The sequence below is a fragment of the Lagenorhynchus albirostris genome, chromosome 17, assembly GCF_949774975.1.
Source record: "Lagenorhynchus albirostris chromosome 17, mLagAlb1.1, whole genome shotgun sequence".
Lineage (NCBI taxonomy): Eukaryota > Metazoa > Chordata > Mammalia > Artiodactyla > Delphinidae > Lagenorhynchus > Lagenorhynchus albirostris.
In genome coordinates this window covers 79,720,965-79,738,449 of record NC_083111.1, presented here as the reverse complement: position 1 = coordinate 79,738,449, position 17,485 = coordinate 79,720,965, and the positions used below count along the sequence as shown (strand labels likewise).

The 17,485-nt window shown below is 55.8% G+C and overlaps 1 protein-coding gene across 2 annotated transcripts in view; it reads left to right on the top strand.

The window, feature by feature from the left end:
• Positions 1–17,485, top strand: part of SLC45A4 (solute carrier family 45 member 4) — a 73,444-nt gene that overhangs the window by 36,771 nt on the left and 19,188 nt on the right. For both annotated transcript variants that reach the window (XM_060128493.1, XM_060128492.1), the window contains exon 2: positions 3,534–4,181. In XM_060128493.1, the coding sequence (XP_059984476.1) occupies positions 3,938–4,181 (244 nt within the window). In that variant the 5' untranslated portion in view covers positions 3,534–3,937. The remainder of the gene's footprint in view (positions 1–3,533; positions 4,182–17,485) is intronic.

Genomic DNA, 17,485 nt, shown 5'->3' with positions numbered 1-17,485 from the left:
ATAAGGGAGAAATCTCCAAGTGCTGGGAGTGGACTTGTAAATAAATCATGTCGAGACAACCTCACGGCCATTGGGAAAATGGGACACAGCGAGGGTGGAGGGCCCTCCTGCCCTGCAGGCTGAGTTCTTCCCTCTGCCCCCCTCCCCCGCCAGAAACAGCGTCAGGGCAGGATCTGGATGCTGGACGAGCCCCCCAACAGGTCACAGCCCCGCCCCAGCCCTGGGCAGGCTCCCCTTTTGAGAAGACGGTGCTCGTGGCCGGGGCTAAAGTGGGACCCATGGGTACGTCTGGAAGTGCACAGTCCCTGGGCCACCAGGCTGGCCAGCAGCACGCCGAGTGTGAAGCAGACTCCGCTGACAGGTTAAGCGGCTGTGCCCGCCCCTGGCTGTGAGGGAGACGGTCACCCTACCCTGGAGAAGTCCTGCGAGTGGAGGCGTCCAGCCAGGGGCTCCCTCCCTCTCCCTCACGTTCTTTCCAGAGGCCACTGTTGGACCATTCTTAGAAATTTAGTGGGAACCCCAAACAGGAGGGACTCGGGTGTGGTGACTTGCTTTGCATCGTAGAGGGGACACGCTTGCACTGACCTGGTGGTCTGTTGGCGTGCGGCTTTCCTAAGGACGCAGGGCCCTTTGCTCCCCAAGGGTTCGGTCTCTACCTCCTTGGCTTTCCCAGTAAGTTCAAGACCTCTTGCTTAGCCATCTTTAGCCGATTCCGCAGGCCCTTCAGCACGTGCAGCCGTAGGCCTGGGGTTGGAACCCAGAGCCTGAACATGATGGAGGCCAGGCAGCTGGCTGTGCTTCCTCTGCAGCCCCTCGCTGGCTCTTACCCACCTTCTCTTTGCAAATAAATACCAGGAAATGCCACCACCTGTGGCCTAGGTGATCGACGGGGAGGGAACAGGTTGCACCTCTTCCTGCTTATAAACCTGACCCTAGACGCCACCCCTCCTCGGGGAGCCAGTGCCTTGAGCTCACCTGCGCTTCCTGTTCTGCTTTGAGCAGAGGCTGTTTTAGGAAAACAAAGGGAAGTGAGTTCACTTCAACTCAAAGTGAAGTTGAGTTTGCAGCTTCTGGGCTAGCTGATTGATTCAGAGTGTGATAAGGTTTCAGCGTTTTTAGGAGAGCCTTTTTCCTGTCTAATAATAACCTTAGGGAACAACCATGCTCTGCAGGATGCTGTGGAGGCATCCTGGCTGCTGCAGGGCGCTGAGCCCATCCCTGACCTCCACTCTGAGCCTCAGTAGCAACCCCTCCCCCTAGTCGTGACGACCAAAAACATCTCCAGGCATCACCCAGGGCGGGGTCCCCAAGGGTGCGGGTTGGCCCCGGGTGAGACCCACGGCCTTAAAATAATTCGAGTGCGCCGTTACACAGCTTTATTGCCTACTTTTTAGCCGTTGCTGAAACGACTCCTAGCGGAGTTTGCTGTATTTCGGGCCTGAGTCTCAGGATAGATACACAGTGGTACAAGGGGTGATGGGACAGAACTGAAGGGTTTGATGATTATAATTGAGTCCTTAGCATTTCTGAGAAAACCAGTCACAGTCGTTCGGCTGGTCAGTCAGTGTTCAAGACACGTCTGGATGTTCTGTCTTCACATGAAAATGACCCCTTACCTAGTGGAAAAAGGCATTTAAAATCACTGATCCTGTTCTGGTGTAAGAGTGACACGTTGGCTCAAGGGAAGGTCCCGAGATTTTTGTCTCAGGATGGGAATCACTCGAAGGGCAGGGGTGGGATGAGAACCGTAGGGTGTTGGAAGGTGTTCATGCTGGGTGTTTTGTTTTCATACTGTTTTGTTTACATTGTATATGTGAGAGAGTTTCATGGTAATGTTTTGTAAAAAGATTGTAGCAGGGCGCCAGTTTGGAAATACTTTTTTCCCCTCAAATAAATTCATTCATTCATTCATGCATTTATTTATTTATTTTTGGCTGTTTTAGGTCTTTGTTGCTGCACACTGGCTTTTCTCTAGTTGCGGTGAGCGGGGGCTACTCTTCATTGCGGTGCGTGGGCTTCTCATTGTTGTGGCTTCTCTTGTTGCAGAGCACGGGCTCTAGGCACACGGGCTTAAGTAGTTGTGGCACATGGGCTCAGTAGTTGTGCCTCACGGGCTCTAGAGCGCAGGCTCAGTGGTTGTGGTGCACGGGCTTAGTTGCTCCGCGGCATGTGGGATCTTCCCGGACCAGGGCTCGAACCCGTGTCCCCTGCATCGGCAGGTGGATTCTTAACCACTGCGCCACCGGAGAAGCCCGGAAATGCTGGTTTTAATCCGGATACTGATTATACAGTAGAGAGGACATTTATAAACGTGATAGAAATCTCAGGTGTGAAGGCTGCAGTTTGGAATTGTCATTAAACTTGAGGCCTAAGAAGCAAATTTGTAGGTAGGATCACTTGGACCTGTGATGCCCTGGGAAGTTTGGGCTGAAGGAAAGAGAGCATGAGGAGACCCCAGCGTGGGGGAGTAGTGAAGCTGGGGTTCCGGAGCCCCAGGGCAGCAGCTCAGCGGTGCCAGCAGTCGGGCTGGGGCTGGGGGCCCGCCATCACTTCCAGGGCTCCCTGAGGAGGGCACCCGGCGTAGGCCACCCCTTGATTTCTGGTCCTTTCTGGGGAGAAGGGGAGAAGGAGTTAAGATCATCTTGGGTTAAGTGAATATTAACCAGAAGTATTTTTATTTAAAACGATGGTTGAAAATTTTCAGTAAGCCCTCAGCTACCGACCTACCTTAACGTAACATCACATTTTCTGTGATTTCACCTCGGGTTGAACGGAAGCCGTGTCGGAAGGCCGTGTGCAGAAGAGCAAGGGTGTTACTGCATCCGTGCTCTGGCCTTGCACAGGGCAGACGGTTGCTTTCCTAAAACCTTTCTAAGGGGACGTTTCTAGTTAGGTTCTCGGCAATCAATCCACACTTGGTAGTGGTGTGTTCATCCAGGTAGAGACAGCGGCACAAAGCTGGGTCATAGGTACCGGGATGGTGGAAACAGGATTGAGGGACGGGTTCCAGGGCCCCGTGGAATGTCCTGTGCGGGTGGGGGTCCTCAGGCCCCTCAACGTGGTGTTCAGTGTTCGGCACGCGTTGCGTGTATGTTTTTTCCCGGAGAGGCACTCTTTCATTTCATTAGCAAAGGGCTTCATAACAAACAGGTCAAGGACCACGGCTGTAGACGGCCCACAAAAGGAATCCAGCGCCTCAGGGTGGACTCTGAGCCTCCCATGTGCCCCTTCCCTGGGCGGGGTCCCCGCACCCAGCGGGCTGTCACTGCCAAGGAGCTCTCTTTCTGTCTCCCTTTCTCCCTTCGTTGTCCCGTCTCTATCCTCCCCCCACGATTGATTCCATGCAGGAAAATGTTGTTCTTCTAAAAACTGGGTTTTGTTTTCTCCGCAGATGACCTAGGGTAAGGACCAGTGAACGGAGGCCCATGGTCTCCGAGAGGCTGAGGACCAGCCCCTCGAGCAGGGCGCCCGGATCCCGGGGTGGGAGGCCCTGAGGCCCCGTCTGACCGGGCAGGGCTTTTCCTCTCTTGCAGATCAACCAGTCCCTCGATGGGGAGCGACGGCGGCCTACCTCTGTGTGTCACCTGCCCACCTCTCTGTAGCAAGGAAAGGAGCTTCAGCACTTCTTCAGTAATGATGATGAAACTGGTATTAACTGAATGGCATTTATGGATTTTTAACTCTAATTCACAGTAAACCAGCAAGCCATATGTTGAATCCAACCAAAAATCGTTCTATTCTGCTGCGTGTCTCATCCGATTGTGAGAAGTTTCGAGATACCTGTTTGTACAAAGAGGAATATAAGTATTATTACTTGCTGGAGGAACACACTGAAGCAGAAAGAGAAGACGTCTTAATTTATCCTTAAAGATATATGATAGAATTATTTATATAGGTAGAGTAAATATATATATATATATATATATTTTTGGTGGTAATGAAAATGGCCCCGCAGAATGCCGACTCGGAATCTCTGCGAGTTCAGGAGTTGCCGGTGCCCCTGCCGGACCTGCAGAAGCCGGGGAGCGCGGAGGCGGAGACGCACGACGAGACCGTCAGCGAGGGGTCCATAGACCGCATCCCCGTGCGCCTGTGGGTGATGCACGGGGCTGTGATGTTTGGCAGGGAGTTCTGTTACGCCATGGAGACGGCGCTGGTCACGCCGATCCTGCTGCAGATCGGTAAGTGCCGCCTGGGCTTCCACGGGGTCCTGGCCCCGGGCCTTACACGCCCGTGGTTGTCGGCACGCACACGGAGCACCGCACGCTGGCTGACGGCTGTCCCCGGCCTCCTCTCCCTTCAGCCTCCTCCGATGGGCTTTCCCCGTGTCCCCTGGCGGGGGTGGGGTGGGGTGGGGGGGAGGTCCTCGGATGCTCTCGTGGAGTCAGAGGTCCCAGCCAGCTGGTGGCTGGGCGTTCGGGCGTGTGTGGCGTTCCCAAGCTCTGGCCCAGCGCGTGCCCACCTCCCCTGAGGCGCCTCCAGACGCGGCCACCAGCTGGGTAAGCCCTTGAACCCCGCTGCCCCTCACTCGTTCGTAAAGTGAGGTCAGTCGCAGACCAGCCCGGGTTGTTGGGCAGGAGACATGCCCGCGCTCAGAATAGGGCCTGGCTGAAGAAGACACCAAAGAATGCTGTGTGTGTTTGTTTGTTTTGTTTTACTTTCATCATATTGTTGTTATTATCGACTTAAATCTGAGTTTACTGTGGACTTTAGGTGGCTGAATGATGGATATTTCCAGAAATTCTCAGAGGTAACACTCAGGTTAGCATTACTAAGCCTGGTATATGAAAACGCTGGCATCCCTTCCAAATTACCACTGGGGGTGCCTTAGGCCCTAAAAATGTGGCCAGGGTATTTAATTTTCCCCGTTGTCTAAGAAAGTTTTAAAATCTGTAATTTTCCAACTGGATAAGGGGCCAAACTATTTAGAAGCATGTTTCATTCTAGAATTCCACATGTGTCTAGTAAAATATTTAAACAATCTATTTATTTTGGCTGTTACAGGAAAGTTTCTCTGAACGTGGTAAAATGTTTCTTGTTCAGAGAGCACAGGCTAAGGCCCAGCGTGGTGCATATCAATTAGAGAAGCATGCGGCCCGTTCAGTTATGAACAGGCCCCCTGGCGTCAGGGCGCTCTGCAGGCAGATGCACTTGGGCATTTCACAGCACAGCAGGTGCCGTACCTGTCTTGTCAGGCACGTTAATAAAGGAGCAGGCTCGTCACTCTTAGTGTTTAGGTTGCTGTGTTTCAACATGTTTTCCCTTTGGCATCGCCGGTGTTTTATTTTTCATCTTTAAAAATAAGAGGCCTGGGCTTCCCTGGTGGCGCAGTGGTTGGGAGTCCGCCTGCCGATGCAGGGGACGCGGGTTCGTGCCCCGGTCCAGGAGGATCCCACATGCCTCGGAGCGGCTGGGCCCGTGGGCCATGGCCGCTGGGCCGGCACGTCCGGAGCCTGTGCTCCGCAATGGGAGAGGCCACAGCAGTGAGAGGCCCGCGTACCGCAAAAAAAAAAAAAAAAAAAAAAAAGAGGCCTGAGAAAGTGGCCCGGATGAGTTAAGAACCTTTTCTGGAGAGCTGGGGGTGGTGGAGTGTGCACCACGTGGGTCACTCTTTGTTCTTTCATCCGTGTGTTGATCACCTCTCATTTACCCTGCTCACCTTCCTCGGGTGCCCACATGTGCCAGGCCACTGGGGGTGGATAGGGCGCCATGTCTGTCCCCGTGCGGCTTAGTCCTCGTGCTGGAGGTGGGGGAGTGACCCGCCTTTGCTGAGAGGAGAAGAGCTGGGGTGAGATGCCGGCCCCCAGAGGTTGCGGCACCCCCTCCCGGGCGGGCTGGGGAGACCTCTCAGGGTGGGCGGCTCCAGAGTGGCAGGGAGGCGAGAGGCTTGGAGACCACCTTTGTGGCCAGACCTCAGGGTGGGGTACATCCGGTGGCAGTTGATCTTACCAAGCATTTATTTTGTCCCTTTGATGTGCAGCGATGTGGGTTCGTGGGTTGAGGCCTTAAGGAGAGCAGTGTGGCTAAGCTCATGGGGTCAGAGTCAGGCACCATTATTTAACTTCTAGATCGTCTCACCGTGGTTATGGTGACAAGTACAGAATTCAGAACCTCTGATTACTGAGAAATAAGTTGGTAAGATTGGTAGAGATTTGGGAGCTCTTACTTCCACATTTCCTTGGTGATAAGTCATGTGTATTGTGGCTCAAAACCCTGGAACCAGCACAGCTCCTTGGAACTTTCACACTTTACAGGCTGTGAGTCTCAATTTCCACACAACTTACATTTCATTGTTTGGTTTTGAGTATTTCGTGTATTACATGAGACTTGTATCTATTTTAGGTATTCCGGGGTAATACGTATTATGTGTTTTACTATATGATACGTAGGCTAGACATTAAATGTAGCTTTTGAAAGTCGCAGGTACGTTGGTTCCACATGAACATCCAGAAATGGTGATGGAAAGAGGGAGGATTGTCCTCACAGGTGGCCGTGACAGACTGACCCAAAGGAGATGAAGGTGACCCTTGTCACTGACCCTGAACACTGCATAGGTCATGGTCATGGGCAGAGCAGGACTCTGGACAGAGGCTGTTTGCCCAGGTTAAAGGAATGCTGCTTAATGAGAGTTGTTCCTAGATGGGCTTAGACTGCAAACAGACGACAGATGGCCAGTGTATTTCTCAGGGTTGTACTTTCATTATACTCTTAGGGGCAACATAGTATTCAGAGTTTTCTGATCTGAGTCAGAGCTTCTTAAAGTTGTCTGTCACACCCAGAGGTGTGGTGTTTATTACTGGATTTTGTATATTAATAATTATTAAAGCTGAAACAGTATTCTCCCACTCAGCGTGGACAGTTTGATCCCCTTGATAGACACATGTCTGCAGTTGGAACCAACACCACAGTTAAGACCAGGAATATTTTCATTGTCCCAGGAGCCTCCCTAGTGGCCCCTCACGTCAGTCCACCTTGACCCCCGTCACCACCCGCCCGCCTCTGTCATACATAGTTTGGCCCTTTCTGAAGTTCGTGTAAACAGCATCACAAGTCCGTGGCCTGGTTTCTGCAGTGCTTTTGTGGTTGAGCCATCCGTCCTGCTGCACTGACTACTAGCCCACTGAGTGGACCCACCCCCCCTTTGCTCTATTCATTCACCAGCTGATGGACAGGTGGATTGTTTCCATTTGGGAGCTGTTTTAAATAAAGCTGCTCTGACATTACCTGCAAGGCTCTGTGTGGACCTGTGTTTCATCTCTCATGAGCAGAGACCTCGGAGTGGGCGTCTGGCCGCACGGTAAGTGCCAGGGTTACTTTATAAGAGAAGACCGTTCCCTCCAGCCTCCACATCCTTCACGGCATTTGTGTTTCCCTAATGAATACTGACTCTCAGCAGCTTTCCGTGTGCTTAGTGGGCATTCGTGTATCTTAGGTGAAGTGCGTGTTCACGTCTTTTGCTGACATTTCAGTCAGGTTGTCTGTCTTCTTAATGAGTTGTGAGAGTTCTTTATTAAAGAGTCCTTTATCAGATATGACGCCCTTGGGCGTCTAGTTCTGTCCGAGGGATGATCCTGTCTTGCACGTCGCTTCTGCGGTGAGTGGCGGTTTAGATGTGATGACGCGCAGCCCGTCCCCGGGCCAGGCTCTTGTGGTCAGTGTGTGCGTGTCCTCTGCCCCCGGGGAGGCTCCGAGCAGCGCCCGCAGCGCCGTCGTCCCGTCACTGTTCCTGCAGGGCCCCGCCCCGCCCCCTTTAAGGGCAGATTCAGACGGGCTCACCTAGTGGCCCGTGCCCAGGGGAGGCTCACCGTGTGTGTGTGTGTGTGTGTGTGTGTGTGTGTGTGTGTGTGTGTGTGTGTGTGTGTGTGTGTGTGTGTGTGTGTGTGTGGAAGGAAAGAACGAGTGACGCGCCTTAGATGCCAGACGTGTCCACGTGGCCTCGTCAAAGGCCGGACTCCTGGTTTCCTCGGTCCCGGACGGCCTGCCCCGACCCGGGCACATGAGGCCTCTGTGGACCTGCTGGCGTGTAGGACACAGAAGGCCTGTGGGGAACTAGGGAACACTAGGGTCAGTGCCCACCCCAAACGGAGCTAATATGCATTACCTCTCGTTCCAATTGCGTGTGTTTGCCCTTTAAGCGGATGTGGCCAGTCTCCGTTAGAGATGCGCAACCACTCAGATGAGGACACACGTAAATACTATGGAGACAGCGTTAGTCACCATCCCACGTGAGGAAGCAGAGGCTGGGAGGGCTGGTCCACCTGCCTCCCACCTGCCTCGGGGGAGCCCACCAGGGGGAAGTCGGGTGTTTAAACCTTGAAGTGTCTGGCCCGTGTTTCAGCTTCAGCATCCTGGCAGTGGAAGCTGTAGGTTTCACTGTGTTGCAGACCTTTCTGGTTTGTGGTCTCACGGCCATCTGCGAATAGAGCAGGTGGGCTGCGCGGTGAGCAGAGCTGAGGGAAGTCGGTGGTTTCAGCTTAAATCCCCAGCCCTCGGCCTGGCCCCTCCCTCCATCTGCATTTCAAGTCCGCTGTGTTGAGGACCAGGGGAGTCACAGGCTGGGAGATGGGGTGCCCTCCACCCCACAGCGGCCCGGAGGGAGGATGGATGGGGCGGGGAGTGGTCGCCGCAAGGTGGTGCTCGGAGGATACACGGAGTGTGCAGGCCCCAGGAATCGTGACTGGTTCCCATGTGCTTCTGTTGTCCCCAGCGGGCACCGAGGTGGGGAGCTCATCCGCCCCCTGCTGGCTCCACTTCACGGGGGAGACACTGAATTCTGAGTCCTCCTCCGGGAGGCGAAGCACACGCCCTAATCGGGAGGGAACAGAGCCCCACGTGGTCTTGGTTCTGATACCATGGAGATCCTGACAGCTTTGGGTGCTGGGCCCCATCAGGAGGGCGCCAGGGTGCGCCTCACCCGCCAGCAGGTTCCCTGCCCCTGCTTCTGGGAAGGTCCTGCCACATCCCCCCTGCGTGGTTCTAACCAGTGGCGGGCGTCCCAGCCCGTGGCCGCCCATCTCAAGTCGTCTGGGATTCACTTGGTAATTTTGTGGCATACTGAAGGGTAGTGGCTTTGTTAGAATCTGTATTTTCTATTTGGTTGGAATAATTCTTTTCATAATTGAGTGTGTCGCTGGAATCGAAACGGCTCCTTCCGAAGGTCGGCGGCCGTGCTGGGCGTGTGTGGGTGCTTCAGGAGTCCGTCTCATGGCGGCTGCTTTGAAACCCCACCATCTCTTCCCAGGTTTCCATCGCCTGGCGTTGAGGATGACAGCTGAAATCCGTATTTAGGTTAGAGTTAACTTCCGTGGTCCGTCTGTGAGCTCAGACCGTGGTGGTGGGGTAGGTACCGGGGAGCCAGCCTCAGCTACACGCCCGGGCTCTGCACACGCCCTTGGAGGAGGCCAGGTCATTTCTCTTCCCAGCGGTTCCGGGGGGCCAGGGCAGGAGCAACCCCACTGACGACAGGTCAGAAAACCTAAACTGGGCCGAGCAGCTTGTTACCTGGGGCACCCACCACCCAGGGAGCTCCACAGGTGACAAACCAGGTAACTTCATTCTCATGAGATGGTTCTTTTGCCAAACCAATATCTATTCCTGGTTCCTGACACGGTGCAGTGTGGTGGCTTCTCTTGTGGCGGAGCATGGGCTCTAGGTGTGCAGGCTTCAGTAGTTGTGGCACGTGGGCCCAGTAGTTGTGGCATGCGGGCTCTAGAGTACAGGCTCAGTGGTTGTGGCTCATGGGCTTAGTTGCTCCACGGCATGTGGGAGCTTCCCGGACCAGGGCTCGAACCCGTGTCCCCTGCATTGTCAGGCGGATTCTAACCACTGTGCCACCAGGGAGGCCCGTAAGTGCAGTTTAAATTGGAACACTGTAAACCGTTTGTGATTGCTGGCCCCTGGCGTGAAGTGTGTGCCCCGCCACCAAGGACACCGCAGCACTCTTGGCCTCGTCCACAGCAAGGCTTTTGTCCGGCCAGTTTGGGACCTGCATTGAGGGCCCCTGATTCCAAGTGAGCACCTCTTGTGCCGGAGCCTCTGGACCAGCAGCAGTGCTATCCCTCAGTGCTAGAAGGCGATGCTGCGTTGCTGGGCTGTGGAGGACAGAAGGCCCCTGTGACAGCAGAGGAGGAGGTGGGTGTGACGCCAGGACAGCCCTCCCTCCCTGGTCCTATTGGCCGAGACCTCTGGTCGGCACAGCATAGGAGGAACGCCCACCTCTCGTGGGAGACACTGCAGGCCAGCAGTCCCATGACTGCCGTCCCGTGAGCTCGGGAAGAAAACGGAGCAGGCCCAGTGCAGCCACCATGGTTCTACGTCGTCCCTCGCAGGGGAGGGTGCCTTTAAAAACTTCAGTTCTGGGCTTCCCTGGTGGCGCAGTGGTTGAGAGTCCGCCTGCCGATGCAGGGGACACGGGTTCGTGCCCCGGTCCGGGAAGATCCCACATGCCGTGGAGCGGCTGGGCCCGTGAGCCATGGCCGCTGAGCCTGCGCGTCCGGAGCCTGTGCTCTGCAACGGGAGAGGCCACAACAGTGAGAGGCCCGCGTACCGCAAGAAAACCCCCAAAAAACAAAACAACTTCAGTTCTGCTTTCTTGAATATACAGCATTTTCACCAAGTTCAGCGGTCACGTAGTGAGACTGCCGCCCCTCCTGCCCTGCAGCACCTGGTGCTGCCCCTGCAGGCAGCCGGTTTCGTGCGCCTTCATCAGGAGGTTCCCACACGTGTGACACACGCGACAAGCCCCCAGCAGCAGCAGAGCATCCAGGGCAGGTAGAGAGCCCAGGTCCAGGTCAGAGCAGAAAGCCCGTGGCTTTCTCTCCAGGCCGAAGCTGTGTGGCAGCCCTGGGGAGGGGCGGGGCGCCTTGGCTCCGCCCTCGCAGGAGGCTTCCCGCTGACCTCGGGGCTGCCCTCAGGTGCCTTCAGCATCACCGTCATCTCTCCCGCTTCCTGACAGGCCAGGTCTGTTAACACACTGGATTCCCACCGTTCGTCAAGCACTGCAGCTTTAGGAGGGGCCTGTAAAAATATGTTCTTAGGGTTCAGGCTCAAAGCGTCAGATAAAGGAGGTCAGGGGGCACCTATAAAAACTGCTGTTTTGTTAGTGTCGAGGGGGTTCTGGTAAGACCCACAAACCCGAGGCGAGGAAGAGGGTGAAGGTGTGGCATGCTGGGGGCTGGGGGCCCAGAGGCCCCAGCAGGCATAGCAGCACCCGTGCCTGCTTCCTGCAGGGCCTGTGGTCTGAGGGCAAGGGAGGGGCTGCCCAGGAGCTCCTGCTCACCAGCTCCTGCTGCATGCTGGCACTGGAGGTAGGTGCCCGTCATTTGCATGCCGTGTGTGTGCGCGTGTGTGCGTGGGTATAATGTGTGCGCGTGTGTGCACGGGTATAATGTATGCATGTGTGCATATTAATGTGTGTGTGCCCTCAGGTGCAGCTGATGAATCTGGCCTCAGAGTTGGGATCAAGTGGGAGCGTGGGGTCCCCTCTGAGAGTCTGGGAACAGCCTGCCCAGAGCCCTGAGCAGACCTCGCTGAGGGGCAGGCGCCCTCCTGGGCTGACCCAGTCTGTTCCCAGACAGCCTTTTCCCTTGGGAAGCAGACCCCCGCCCGTTGTTTCCTTCTTGGTTCAGGAAGAGTCCTGGAGGGAAGAGGAGAGTCATAGAGGAATGTCCTGTGGTCTCTCAGTTGACGGCGAGACGCGACTTCTCGAAACCTGCCTGATGATGGTCGGGGGCGCCGTGATGGCCTGGGAATGACCAAGTGGTTTGCAGGGTTATTTACGCGGAAGGTTAGGTTTAGTCTTGTCTGTCTCGTTCAGGAGGGGTGAAACTTTGTTCATTTTGTATATGTCTAGTTTTCTTCTTGAAACACTTTTCCACTTTCTGTCCTAGCTTAATGTGAATCAGGATTCCTAGGATATGATTTGTCCCAACTTGAACCTCACCTCTTCTTCCTGTGGGAAAAACCTACCCTTTAAAAGCACGCCTTAAAGAAAACATTCGAAGTTTAAGTGCCTTAACTGCTATAGTCATTTTCCTCCACTCCCCCCCCGGATTGCTGAGGGAAACTGACAGCGAGGCCAGCGCCGCTGCAGCAGAGTGGGAACGTGACCCGGGGGCAGCCCCACTGAATCACCCGCCGCATCAACACCCTTCTGTAATCCAGGCCCCTGCCCCCTCACCCCACCCTGAGCTGGAGGTTACAGCCGGGCCCGCCCAGTGCCTTCTTGTGCTGTTGACTCAGGCTAGCGTTCAAAATCCACAGGGCAGCGCCCGGGAACACAAGTCTTTGGTGAGAATTGAGCAATGCAGGTTCATATGCTGTATCCCAAGTGCAAACGCATGTCCCCTGTGGCGTCCTTGAGTGAGCACGATGTTGCCCACAGGTGACCTGCTGCGAGTTAACCTTTTGCACGACGCATCTAGCGTGGACCTTACAGCAGGTGTGCTTTACACTCTGCAGCGCTTCTGCGGCTCAGATGTGCCCGCTGCCTTCCTGGGAATCCCCTCATGTCTCATGGGCCCAGGGGCCTTCTGCAGGTGGCCCTCTCGGCTGGGCTTTCTGTTTTGTGAAAGGAGGTCTAGCACCTCACTGCCCTCGGTTTCCTTTGTGCCACAGAATTCCTGAGGCATACCTTGCTGGTTCACCTGGCACTCCTCGTTTTTTTTTTTTTTTTTACATCTTTATTGGAGTATAATTGCTTTACAATGGTGTGTTAGTTTCTGCTTTATAACCAAGTGAATCAGCTATATATATACACACCTGGCACTCCTTGATTTCACGAAGCTGCGTCACTTACGGGCTATTTTCAGAGAATCAGGCCACCATGTCGCCTGAAAGAGGGACAACTCAAGGAGTCTGGAGGCCTCGTACCAGAAGGCCCGGGAAATGGGCAAGTGGTCCAGGCGCGAGTGGTGGTTCTGGGGACCAGAACCCAGGGGAAGGACACAGCACCCAGCTTGTAACTGTGTTTGCTTTCGTTGCCCAAGCCGAGGCGATGCCCACAGGCCTCCAGAGGCTTTCAGGCCGCCGGCCCATGCCTGGGACATGTGAGGACCCTCGCTGTCACAGCGGGCAGGGGGTCCTGAGGCGTCTGGTTCTGGGCCCGTCCTCCGTGCCACCGCTGTTCAGTGCGTGGGAACCTCCCCTGTGTGGGGGTTCGGTCCTGGGCTGAGAATAGCTCAGAGTCTTTGAGTTTGGATTCTGCGTTGATGCTTCCAGTTTTCATTTTCAGCGAAAACCGGACCAGGCTTGGCCATCCTCCTTCAGGTGGTGGAGGGTTTCTTTGTTGTGCTTCTTATCCAATAGTTCTTCTCACATCGCTGGAAACTGATGCTGTCCAGTCCTGGAGAATGCTATCAGAAGGCCCTCTGGGGATGGGTTTCCCCTGGACCTGCCCGCCCTGCGTGGCGCTTGGCTCACCCTGAGGCTTATACTGGGTTGCCCGTCTGCAGGCCCGAGGGTAGGGGCAGGTCTGCTCTGCTCCCCAGGGTCCCCTGCTGTTGGGAGACGGTGCTCAGGCTACTCCCGTTGGGACTTGGGGGACGATTGTCTGGCAGTCGGTCCTTCCCTGTGGAGAGAGCGCTGGGCTCAGTCCTCGTCGTCCCCCTGCCCCCCGAGTGCCATCTAGCGAGGGGGCAGGTGCCGCCCACAGGGCTGGAGGATGGGCCTTGAAAGACTTTCAGTCTAAGTGAAAGAGTACAGACGCAAAAGGGCAAAGGCTGTGTGATCCCACTCCCATGAGGCCCCGCGCGTAGAATGTGGGCCCTGGGGGAGGGGCACGGGGAGTGAGTGAACGGGTCAGAGTTTCAGTCCTGGGGGGATGGTGGGGATGTCCCTATCACTGAACCCAGCGCCCACAGGTGGTGAGAGTGGTCACTTTTACGTGATGTATATTTTACCCCCATTTTTTAAATGTGAAAGAAACCTGGATGGGCCTTACAGAATATCTGACTGAAAACTGGATTTCCTGCTGACGAGAGACTAAGGAAGCCTGAAGGGTGACACATGGCCCAGGCTGGGAGGTGGCAGACTGCCCGCTCTCTCAGTGGACGAGAGTTCCAGACACACATGTGTGTCCGTGCCCGGGAGCCCTGACGTGACCGCCCACCCAGGCCGGGGGACCCTCGCAGTGCCCCCCAAAGCACAGGCAGCATGCCGGGGGGACCCATAAACGGGCAGGAGTTTGTCCAAGTCTCCTGAATTTTGACTGAGGTGATTGAAAACCTGTCGTGCAGGGCTGTTTTGTTTGCGTTGGGAAGTCTGGATTTCCTTGTGTTTCAGATCATTGTATTTTAGAAACAATGAAATGTCAGCTGCAGTCGTTTTTCCCAAGGAGCTCTGTGCCTGTTGTTCTTCCATCCAGCGCTTACTGAGCACCTACCTGCCAGGTGCCGGGGGGTGGGGGGGCAGTGCGGGAGCAGCCTAGGCTTCTGCTTCAGGTGGAGCCGTGTGCACGTAGGGTCCGTGTGGGCATGCCGGTGCCCTCATGCCAGCGATCGAAGGGCCCCTGGTCAGGGAAGGCCTGGAGGGAGGTCATGTAGCACGCTGGCGCCGAGGCTGTGCCTGGTGCTCACGGGGCCTGGGGTCAAGGTTGTGATTCATGGTCTGGAGAGGAAGAGTAGGAAGGGCAGTCAGAGTACAGGTCACTGCCCGCTCTGTCAAAGGGGAGCATGCGGACAACAGGAACAGAACAGGAGGCAACTCCCGGGCACAGAAAGGGGGCGGGGGATGGGGAAGCTGTGTGGAGGACGTGGCCCTGGGCCTCCTGGTCGCAAAGAGTAATAAGTAGGGGGTCAGTGAGCGAAGGTGAGTTGGCACATTCCAGGCCGTGGCACGGCAGGGAGAGGCGTAGAGGGAAGTGCGGCGTGTTGGGGAAGCTGTGACTAAGCCTGCGTGGCACGAGCTTGGTGCAGAGTCTGTTTGAGGGAGCTCTGGCCCCTGGTGGGCCAGATCCTAGGAGGCCTTCTGTGCCACTCCAAGGAGGCGATTTACAGAGAAACCCAAGCGATTCTGCCCTTGGCCAGTATTGCACACACGAGCAGCGGTAAAGCAAGAATGGTTTTTAGAAGTCTTTTTTTTTTAAATTTATTTATTTATGGTTTGGCTGCATTGGGTCTTTGTTGTTGCGCGCAGCTTTCTCTAGTCGCGGCGAGCAGGGTCTACTCTTCGTTGTGGTGCGTGGGCTTCTCATTGCGGTGGCTTCTCGTTGCGGAGCACGGGCTCTAGGCGCACGGGGTTCAGTAGTTGTGGCTCGTGGGCTCTAGAGTGCAGGCTCAGTCGTTGTGTACGGGCTCAGTTGATCCGCAGCAGGTGGGATCTTCCCGGACCAGGGCTTGAACCCGTGTCCCCTGCATCGGCAGGCAGATTCTTAACCACTGTGCCACCAGGTAGGTCCTACTCTTTGCTCTTAAAAGCAACCCGTATAGAATGTGTCCACCAGCAAAATATTTCCCAGATGATGGTAATTTTGTCATTAAAAACCCAGCTATTTAAATCTTACACGAAATACATACACATATATCAGTAAATTACATAAATCGTATGTAGATGAATCATTTGTCTTGGGGTGAGTGTAGGTTGTTTGTCCCCCGTTTAAGTGGAGAGAGGATGTGGGGTGTATCTTACAGCTTGTAAACTGATGGAAACATCACAGAAAGAAACTTGAAGGACTGCCACCCATCATGTTGAATTGGGAGTGATTGTTAGAAGTACTTTTATCTGCAAATCCCGCAGTGGAGGTGTGTGTAGCACGCAATGCAAAATGGGCAGAAACTGAAAGCGTTTAAGCCTCCGTTTGAGGCGATCAGGGCTGGGCACCTGTGTGCTGTGCTGTTGACCGTGGCTGGAAGAGCCCTGCCCCTGGGCCCGCACAAGGTCAGCACAGCCAAGGGTCAGGCCACAGGCTCCGCTCAGGAGGGGCGGGGGCAGCGAGCCTAGTGAGAGGGTGTGAGGCTTCATCAGTTTCAACCAAATTATTTATGTGTCCTTAAAGTCCCTCTAGACTTACACACCCTTGCATTTTGCTGTCATTTCACAGCACGATTAGGGGGTGTCGCTGCCTGCTTTGATGGCAGGTCTCTGGGCCCAGCAGCAGCTCCGCAGGGCCACTCGCTCTTCCTCTTCCTCAGCCGGGAGCCTGACTCTGCCCCCTCTCACTGCCGCCCTGCATTGCAGGCCTGGCCGAAGGCCTTTGGTCCCCGGGTCCTCCCCACAGTCTCCGGACTATGAATAAGTCCTCATTTTCTTCGCCGTTTTCCGGGCTAGACTGTGACAGCAAAGCAGGGTTTAACCACAGCCAGACCGGAAATGCAGTCTGTGTAGACCCAGCCACCATTTGGGTTTGAAGCGCCTTTCCAGGCACCAGCCGGCCCCCTGTAATCCGACACTCATGACTTATAAATGGGGCCTGTCGTGCCTCTCATGAATTTTAGTCATCCCACCTAATTGAAGAGCAGGGTAGGTGTCTCACGCTGTTGGTTTCGCGTGGGGTGGTCGCCAGTGGTGTGGCCTGGGGCAGGGTGGGCCAGGCCCAGCCCTTGCAGGTCGTCTGCGTCTCTTGGCCCACGTGTTCCACCTTCCCTGGCGGTGAGGCCACACGTGCGGGGGCACTGCAGCCCCTGTCCTCGGGGAGGGTAGGCCAGCTTTAAGGGGAGGACACCCACTTTCACAGCGGGTTCCGAGGTCGCCACGCAGGACAGCACTGCAGGCCGGGGCACGGAAGCCCCGAGAGCCCGGCTGCCGGGAGGAAGGCTCAGAGCCGAGCCTGGACGGGGAGCCAGACTGCGACCGCTGGCTTTCCCACATCACCAGCTCCGGGGCCCTGCCGCGCTGCAGTGTGGCGAGGCCGTGGCCGTGCAGAGGAGAAGGTTCTGGAGGCAAGCTGCCTAGGACCAGGGCAAGGGTGGGGCTGGCCCACCCCCTCACCACCCCTGGGACCCTTTTCTGGTGGGCGGGGTGGAGGGATGCTCTAAGTGCTAACAGAAGGGCGATGTCGAAACGGGCTCGTGAATAAGGCTCCCACGCTGGCCCAGGGATGTGGCCTGTCATCCGTCAGTCCTCCCCAGGGTCCTGGACAAGGCCCTCTGTGCCGAGGGAGCTGGGGCTCAGGAAGGGAGGTGGCTTGCCCAGGGGTCCATGGCCAGAAAGTGTAGACTCAGAATTGGAGCCTCTCCTTTTCTTGAGGGCAGGCCAGGCCTGAGTCTGCAGCAAAGGAGGAGAGGAGAGCGGGGCTAACGGTGTTGGTTCCCACTTCCCGCTCTTAGAAGTGAGGTGTGCGGACCCCGTGGTGACGATGCCAGCAGCAGCTGTTCCAGCGACCTAATCCCTACACGGATCTGCAGGTGACATCCTCTTACAGAGTTTTGCAGGTGAGGAAGGAGGCGCCCACAGAGTCAGGTCAGTGGTGGAGCTGGGATTTGAACTCGGCTCTCAGCGCCCCTGCCCCTCAGGAGCTGCGCCTGCTGCGCTTGGCGGAGATGTGATAACG